General features: G+C 37.5%; 1 protein-coding gene across 1 annotated transcript in view; it reads right to left on the bottom strand.

The window, feature by feature from the left end:
* Window positions 1–765: 765 nt before the first annotated feature.
* Window positions 766–9,739, bottom strand: part of LOC109150759 (putative late blight resistance protein homolog R1A-4) — a 118,543-nt gene continuing 109,569 nt past the window's right edge. The window contains exons 3-4 of the mRNA XM_019298743.1: window positions 1,059–3,913; window positions 766–912 (exon numbers count right to left, since the gene is read on the bottom strand). Of these exons, the coding sequence (XP_019154288.1) occupies window positions 900–912; window positions 1,059–3,913 (2,868 nt within the window). The 3' untranslated portion in view covers window positions 766–899. The remainder of the gene's footprint in view (window positions 913–1,058; window positions 3,914–9,739) is intronic.

Raw genomic sequence — 9,739 nt, 5'->3', positions numbered from 1 at the left:
CATCAGGGGAAGCACAAGCTAATCTAGCAGCATTTGAATCTCGATCTGAAGTTAATTGGCTTTAATCTCCAGCATTTGATGATGATAAAGCATGGTAAAGCATGTATATATGAGAACTAACATTATATATATGTGTTTGTGTGTATAACATAACAATGAATTCAAACAAGAGTGAGTGAGTGAGGGTGGGTTCCTTTGAAAACTCAAAATTGAGACTTGAGATGGAGAATTCAAGTTCAGCTCCATCTCATCCTTCCTGCAAACTGCAAAGTGCAATCTGCAATGCTATGCACTAATGCACATTCAAAAGTTGTCATGTCTTCCAACAATTTCTCCAGGCCTAGCTTCCTATATATATATATACTTTCAAAAAGTGGAATGAAGCAATAAGCTTAATTCATTTTTCTTAACTGAATTCCTACAATAGCTTAACTGAATCAATGCTAGTGTGGTGATATCGGCAAAACCACGAGGGATTTCTTCCAACCAATAGCCCTCACTTAACTCTAAACATTTGAGCACAGGGAATTGGTCACCCACAGTATTGAGAGGTTTTGTAGAGGAAGAAAACCTACTCAAGAAAACCATGCAAGCTTTTGTACAAAAACTTAATTGTCTGTGTTTAAGAATGAGTGAACTGCAAACTGCAATGCTATGATGTGGGTGCAACAGAATATTCACCCAACTTCAATTCAATTCTTGGCTAATCCAAAAAAAAAAAAAAAAAAAAAAAAAAAAAAAAAAAAAAAAAATCAGAGCAACAAAACAGTTGAGACATTAGATCTCTAATCATCCCAGAAGCAGAAACCAAAATATATAAACAGAGTAGTCACCTGGACATATCCTTCAAAAGTTGTCTTCAAACAATTTCTTCTCGTCACATTCTTCCTCTGAGATGCTTACTCTTTCAGGCTGGAAATAATGAACTGACAGCAGTTAGATAGGTAAGGAAATATATAGGGAAAAATGAGACAACAGATGACTATTCCTTGCAGATAACAAGTAGAATGAGATGTGAAATGGTCAGAGAGAGATCTATCAGAGGGATAGAAAGAGACCTTATATATATATTTTCAGAACGAACAAGGATGGAATTTCCATAGTTGTTGAGTTGCTCATCTTGAATCCACTTTGCGGAAGTCAGAAGTGAATCCTCACAGTAGTTTAACTCAATCAATGCTAGTGTGGTGATATCCACAAAACCACAAGGAATCTCTTGCAAATCCGTGCATTCATGTAACTCTAAACATTCGAGCACAGGAAAATGGTCACTCTCAGCATTCCAATCTTCCAAATTTCGGTCTTCAATTACCAACCTTTTCAATTGACGGAACCCTCCCTCAGATGTCTCCCACTTTGGGCCTTGGCAAGCATTTATCAATTTTAGAACCTCTAGATTCGGCAACATACCAATAAGCCTCATATCACTCCATTTCAAACCATAAGTATCAATGAATTTGAGCTTCTTAAGATTTGGTAGAAAACTAGTTGTCCATGGGATGCTGCTACATGGGATTTCAAACCGTCTTCTGATGCTTACTGCCTCAAGCTGCCCCAAGTGCACAAAATTATAAAAACAATCAGCATCTCCACTTTCAATCCCCAATTTTTTTAAATTTGGAATCCTTGTAAATAGATCCGGTGTACAGAGTTTAGAATCCAACCAAGATATATTCTCTAAGTTTCTATGAACAACCGAAGAAGTTTCTAATGAAAGAATTTGTTCAACACAAAAATTCCTTAATAGTGGCATTTTCCAAATTGTAAATGCACTAGAGGAATCCCATGTAACCAATCTTCCACGAACAATAAAGCTTTGCATATTCCTATGCTCAAAGAGCTTTACATAAAGAGGAGCGTGATCATTTCTATATTGATGGGTCAAAGCAAAGTATCTCAAATGAACAAGATTGGCAAACACATTTACCTCACATGAAGTGTTACAATGCCCACATTCAATGTCTACTACTCTTAGCAGTTTCAAGTGTGAATGAAGTTCATCAAGTACACGAAAGTAAAATCCACTAGAGTGACCAAACCTTGAGTGTAAGGAATGAGATTTGTCAAAGCGCCTATCTCCAGACCTGATTTGATGATTCAAACATTCTGATGTATCACTTATCCAACGACAAGGTTTTGAAAACAAGTGCTGTGATTTCCTCTTGTAAAATGGAAGCTTTTCATCTCCAATCACATTCACATTCAATAGATTTTCACGCCTAGCTTCTTTCAAGCACAAATCTCGCAATAAATCATGTATCCTTATTGTCTTCATTTCCCCATTATAGCTCTGTTCGCTAACTATAACAAGATTTCTATCAACAAGATTTTGCAAGCATTCCATGGCCACTTTCTCCATATTCACATGCTTCACAGTCCTCAAAAATCCCTCTGCTGCCCACAACCTAACCAACTTCTTCACAGGGATCTCATAGTCTTCTTGAAAAACTCCAAAATATAGAAAACAAGGTTTTAAGTGGTGTGGTAATTGGTGGTAACTTAGATACAGTATTCTGGAACATGCATCATTAGAATCACCAATTACACTTTTAGCAACATTCTTCCACTCTTCCTCCTCCTCCTTTATCTTGGAGAGAAGACTAGCTACTACAATAATGGCCAGAGGTAATCCTTTACATTTCTTCACTATGTCTCTTCCAATTTGCTCAAATACTAAAAGGAATTCAGTTTTTCCAAACACTTTGCAGTAGAGATTCCAACTTTCATTGGCGTCTAAGAAAGGCATGTTAAGGGGAGTGTTACCTGAGCATGCATATTCAGCAACCTCTTTGAGACGAGAAGTCAAAAGTATACGGCTTCCATTATTATCATCTGGAAAGCATCTTTGCACACTATCCCAAGCAATAATGTTCCATATATCATCAATCACTATCAAATATCGCTGACCTTTCAAACATTTTTGCAACCTTTCTGCTAATTGGTCTTGGCCACCATCTCTTGATGCTGCAGTAACACAACCAAGAAGACATCGGAGCATTTGTTCTAAGTTATACTCTTGGGATACAGTAACCCATGCTCGCTTGTCGAAATGAGAAGTAATTGATGGATGTTCATAAACTTTGTGTGCTAAAGTGGTCTTGCCTATTCCTCCCATGCCAACAATCGAAACAACTTGTCTCCCCTTAGTTGATTGTTGCTTGAGCTGATCCAATACCGTCAAGAACAGCTTGTCGCATCCGACCATTTTACCCTCAAACTTTGAAGCGTTATTGGAAAAGTTACTCACAGTAATTTTCTTGTGTAGTAGTCCTTTGACAAGCTGTAGTAGTCCTCTTCGTCGGATCCTAATCAACTCATTCATGTGGTAATCAGTCTGTTTTTCTGCTTCGTTGAAGATTTGATGAAGAGTGAGCAGGCAAGCTGTTACATGAAGACTATCCCTTGCTTGATAAATGGCAGTCAACTCCATCTCAATCCTTTCTTCCGCTTTGAATGATGCATCCCTGATCTGTGCCTCTAAATATCTCATCACCCTCACCCTCGCATCATCATAGGCAATCTCAGATTTGTCAAGACTTTGTTGCAGCAAGCCGAGATTTTGATGGAGAGAAACTATGTTTTGTTTGAGTTGAGCCATCTCCCTGAGGCGAGAAGTCAAAAGTATAGTATCCCAAGCAAGCTGCTGCTTTCCGTAAAGCCTGGGGAAGCAAGCCTTTATACAAAGACGCTTTGATGACGCTTCTTCCTCCAACTCCATCTCTCTGATCCGAGCCTCAAGAATTTGTTGCAGCACGCCAACATTTTCATTGGAATCTCTGATCTGTGCCTCTAAATCTGCAAGCTGCTGCAGCTTTTCACTTTTAATCTTCTTCTTCTTCTTGGGGTAATAATCAGTCTGTTTTACTGCTTCATTATTGAAGATTCCATGAACACCCTTTGAAGAAGACGCTTCGTCTCTCATCTGAGCCTCTGCATTATCATTGCTAATCTGGGATTTCTCAAGAATTTGCTGCAGCAAGCCAAGGTTTTCATTGCCATCTCTAATCTGTGCCTCTAAATCTTCAAGAGGAAAGGGTGGTTGTGATTGCAAGAAATGTAGAGAAAGTGTTTCCATAAGCGAAGTTACAGCAGCATAAGCCATTTAATTTTCGTCCGAAAATCAGAGGAGAACTGAGAAGAATTACATAGATTGATCGATCTCATACAATGTAAACCGGAATTCTTTGGTCAACGCCAGAGTTTAAATAAACCTCATTTTTAAATTAGCGGTAAGTTGCCTAGCTTCTTTCTTTCTTCTCATAATTGCAATTTTAGTCCCTAAATTATAGGACAAGCGCAAGTGCAGTTCTTAATTATCATAATTTATAAATTTGGCTCTTAATTAGTACCTGAAAATGATTTAATTTGTGGTTCAAAAATATATTAGAAACCAAAATTGTAATTTTTGTAAACCACTATTTTAGTCTTTAGAAAGACAAAAATAATCACTTTTGTGACTAATTGAAACACAAAATTGCAAGTCATGATAATTGACACTATTACAGAAATCACCTAGAACGCCACACACATATATATAACGTCGGACCGACGTCAAAATATTAATTAAATTTATAATTTAAAAGAGACTTTTAACATCGGTTTTTACAAAAAACCGACACCATAATTAATTTTAAATAAATCAACAAATTCTACAACATCAGTTGTTTGTATAACCGACATCGTATAGCCAAAAAAAAGTATAACCGACATCGTATACTATTTTTTAAAATTTTTTAAATTTTTTACGACTAGGAGGAATCGATCAACTTTATTACTGTTCACCCGTGAGTGTTTTCAAATTAGAGAATAGCTTTTAGCCTTTCTAGGTGTGTTCCTGATTTCCTAATAAATAGAGACTATTCTTGGTTTTCAAAGTTGGAATACATGACGTAAATGCTTTTGGGTGTTTTCATTTTCAAATTTGATTTTTTTAAAAAAAAAAATTCTGTTAGTAAACGTCCTCTTAATCTTTTTGGAATGAACAAGCTAGCTAGGACGATGGCATTTAATTCCATAGTGGTTGTTGCCTTGCTCATCTGGAATCCACTTTGCTGAAGCCAGTAAGGAATCCCAACATTCGTATAATTGAATTAATGCTAGTGTGATTATATCGGCAAAACATCCAAGGATCTCTTCCAAATCATGACATTTACGTAATGATAAGCCTTCAAGCAAAGGGAAATGGTCACCGGTATAATAGCATTCCAACCTTGGAGAGTACTATTTTCTATTACCAACCTCTTCAATGCACCGAATCCACCATCTAATTCCTCCCAATCTCCTAAACCGTACCCCAACCACCTTTCACGTTTAGAACCTGTAGTCTATTGATTTGGTAGCATACCAATAAGCCTCATATATATCACTCCATGGCAGGCATATAACTACTAATTAAAGAAGTTGAGCTTCTTAAGATTTGGTAGATTTTCAAAACGAAAATCACATCATGTTGATTTTTATTTTTTTTATTTTTAAATTCGGAATCCTTGTAAACATATGCTTTAATTTGTACAGAACTTAGGATCCAACCAACCAAGATATATTCTGATCTCTAAGTTTCTATGAACTACAGACAAAGTTGAGACTTGAGATGAAGAAAGACAAGTCATTAAGTACAGAGACTCCATATATTACAGAACTAATTAATTTCCAAGCAACATCAAATCTGTACAAACAGATTAATCCTCTGTACATAACTTAAAATCCAATCAAGATATATTCTCTAAGTTTCTTTGAACAACCGACATGGTTTGTAATGAAAAGATTCGTAATGCAAAAATTCCTTAACATAACAATGAATTCAAACAAGACTAAGTGAGGGTGGGTTCCTTTGAAAACTCAAAAAATTGAGACTTGAGATGGAGAATTGAAGTTCAGCTCCATCTCATCCGACCTTCTTGCAAACTGCAAACTGCAAACTGCAATGCTATGGCAGCATCCATCAGCTTCCCAGGCCACTATGCACATTCAAAATTTGTCATATCTTCCAACAATTTCTCCAGGCCTTCCTATATATACTCTTAAAAAGTGAAAGCAATAAGCTTAATTCATTTTTCTTTCACACAAAATAAACATCCAGTTATATGTGCTCGTACAACATACCTACTGTACTGCTATTCATTCAGTACTGATCACTTCCTCCTCTAGCCTACTACCATATTTTGAATGCCTGGAAACAACAAATTCGGTAAAAAGAAAAGGTGAACACAGTTAGATAGATAAGGAAATATGAGATACAAGTGAGAGAAAACAGATCAGATAGATGATTATCCATTATATTGTAACCATCAGCCATGAAAAATTATAGTATGAAGTGCATGTTAAATGGTGAGAGTCGAGATATATCAGAGGGATAGAAAGAGACCCAATATTTTCGGAACGAACAAGGAGGGCATCATTTCCATAGTTGTTGTTTTGCTCTTCTTGAATCCACTTTGCAGAAGCCACAACGGAATTCCTACATCCACTTAACTGAATCAATGCTAGTGTGGTGATATCAGCAAAATCACGAGGGATTTCTTTCAACGAATAGCACTCACTTATCTCTAAACATTCGAGCATAGGGAAATGGTCACCCATAGCATTCCAACATAGCAAATCCATTTTTTTAATTACCAACCTCTTCAATCGATGGTACCCTCCATCAGATGTCTCCCACTCTGGGCCATCACAAGCATCTATCAATTTTAGAACCTCAAGATTAGGCAACATACTAATAGCGCTCAGCTCACACCACTTCAGATTAGACTCCAAGAAGCTGAGCTTCTTAAGATTTGGTAAACTAGTTGCCCATGGGATGCTACACATATCAAGGTCCAATTTCATCCACCTTCTGATGCTTAGTTTCTCAAGGTGCTCCAAGTGCACAAAATTATAAACCCAATCTAGACTATCTAGACTATAAAAAGAGTATCCACCATCAACCCCCAATTCTTTTAAATTCGGAATCATGGTAAACAGATCCTTTGTACATAACTTAGAATCCAACCAAGATATATTCTCTAAGTTTCTATAAACAACCGACGGAGTTTCTAATGAACAAATTCTTCCAATGCAAAAATTTTTTAATAGTGGCATTTTCCAAATTCCAGATTCCTCAGAAGAACACAATATAGCACCATCCCCACTAACAATCAAACTTTGCATATTCCAATGCTTAAAGAGCTTTATCTCATTAGACATAGATGTGGACAATGCTAAGTATCTTAAATGGACAAGATTTGCAAACACATTTAGGTTTATAAATCCATGCCAAATTCTATTTCTCATGTCTACTACTCTTAGTAGTTTCAAGTGTGAAACTAGATGTTCCACAATTGCACTATCATAATAGTAAAAATGATGAGTATTTACGTGAAAGGAATGAGGTTTGTGAAAGCACTCATCTTCATACCTGACTTTATTAAGGAAAGATCTTGATGTATGGGTTATCCAATAAGGTTTTTTAACTCCATTGACATTCAAGAGATTTTCAAGTCTACCTTCTCTCATACACAAATCTCGCAACATATCATGGATCATTATTCTCTTCATTTCCCCATTGTAGCTATGTTTGCTAACAATAACAAGACTCCTATCAACAAGATCTTGCAAGCATTCCATACCCACTTTCTCCAAATTCACATGCTTCACAGTGCTCAAAAATCCCTCTGCCGCCCACAACCTAAACAACTCCTTCACAGAGATCTCATAGTCTTCTTCAAAAATTCCGAAATATAGAAAACAGGCTTTTAAATGGTGTGGTAATTGATTGTAACTCAAATATAGTATTCTAGAACATGCATCACTAGAATCACCCATTACACTTTTTGCAACATTCTTCCACTTTTCCTCCTCCTCTTCTGTCTTGGAGAGAAGACTAGCTACAATAGTAATAGCTAGAGGCAATCCTTTACATTTCTTCACTATGTCTCTCCCAATTTGGTCAAACACTAGAAGGAATTCAGTTTTACCAAAGACTTTGCAGTAGAGATTCCAACTTTCATCGGCATCTAAGAAAGGCATGTTAAGAGGAGAGTTACCTGAGCTAGCATATTCTGCCACCTCTCTGAGTCGAGAAGTTAGTAGTATACGACTACCATTATTATCATCTGGAAAGCATCTTTGCACATTATCCCAAGCGGTAGTGCTCCATATATCATCCATCACTATCAAATACCTCTGTTCCTTCAAGTGTTTACGCAGGCGTTCAGCTAATTGGTCTTGGTCAGTGCTCTGTTTATGGAGTTCATCTCTTGATGCTGCAATAACTTCTTGGTCAGTGCTCTGTTTATGGAGTTCATCTCTTGATGCTGCAATAACACAACCAATAAGGCATCGGAGTATTCGTTCCTGGTTAAACTCTTGGGATACAGTAATCCATGCTCGCATGTCAAAATAAGAAGTAATTGACGGATGTTCATAAACTTTGTGTGCTAAAGTGGTCTTGCCTATTCCTCCCATGCCAACAATTGAAACAACTTGTCTCCCCTTAGTTGTTTGTTGCATGAGAAGCTGATCCAATATCTTCTCGAACAGTTTCTCGCATCCGACCATTCCACCGTCAAACTTTGAAGCTTTTTTGGAAAAGTTACTCACAATAATTTTCTTGTGTAATAGATCATGCAGTGATGATCCTTTGACAAGCTGTATTAGTCCTCTTCGTCGGATCCGACCAAGGAGTGAAACCTTTGCAAGCCCCTGGTATTCCCTTTTAATCCTAATCAACTCATTCCTGTGGTAATCAGTCTGTTTTTCTGCTTCTTTGAAGATTTCATGAAGCCTACTGAGCAGGCAAGCTGTTAGATGAAGAAGACTATCCTTTGCTAGATTAAAGGTAGTCAACTCCATCTCTATCCTTTCTTCGGCTTTGAACCACACATCTCTCATCTCTGCCTCTAAATCTTTCATCACCCCCGCAACATCATTGTCAATCTTAGATTTATGAAGAATGTCCTGCAGCAAGCCAAGATTTTCATGGAGGGAGACCATCTTTTGTTGGACTTCACCCACCTTTCTGAGCCAATCAAGATGCTGCTTTCCATAAAGCCTGGGGTAACGAGCTGGTGACGTTTCCAACGCCATCTCTTTAATCTGAGCCAGCATGGTCTGGTAATCAGTCTGTTTTTGTGCTTCATTGAAGATTTGATGAAGCCTGAGCAGGCAAGCTGTTACATGAAGACTATCCTTTGCTACATAAATGGGAGTCAACTCCATCTCAATCCTTTCTTCCAATTTGAACGATGCATCTCTGATCCGCGCCTCTAAATCTTTCATCACCCTCACCCTTGAATCATCATAGGGGATCTCAGATTGCTCAAGACCTTGTTGCAGCAAGCCCAGATTTTGATGGCGAGAAACTATCTTTTGTTTGACTTCACCCACCTCCCTTAGCCTATTAGTGATTCTTTCATTTTGTGATGAACACTCTGCAAGCAGCTGCTGCTGCTTTCCACTTTTAATTAACTTCTTCTTCTTGGTGTAATCACTCTGATTATTGAAGATTCCATGAAGCTTCATCCAACCCTTTGAAGACGCTTTGTCCAACTCCGCCTCTACATCTTTCATCGCCATATCCTCAAGAATTTGTTGCAGCAAGCCAACATTTTCATTGGCATCGTCTCTCATCTGTGCCGCTAAATCTTCAAGAGAAAAGGGTGGTTGTGATTGCAAGAAATTTAGAGAAAGTGTTTCCATAAGCGAAGTTACAGCAGCATAAGCCATTTAATTTGCGTCGGAAAATCAGAGCAGAATTGAAATG

The sequence above is a fragment of the Ipomoea nil genome, unplaced genomic scaffold (genome assembly GCF_001879475.1).
Source record: "Ipomoea nil cultivar Tokyo-kokei standard unplaced genomic scaffold, Asagao_1.1 scaffold2280, whole genome shotgun sequence".
NCBI classification, from domain to species: Eukaryota; Viridiplantae; Streptophyta; class Magnoliopsida; order Solanales; family Convolvulaceae; genus Ipomoea; species Ipomoea nil.
This window is presented reverse-complemented; position numbering and strand designations above follow the sequence as displayed.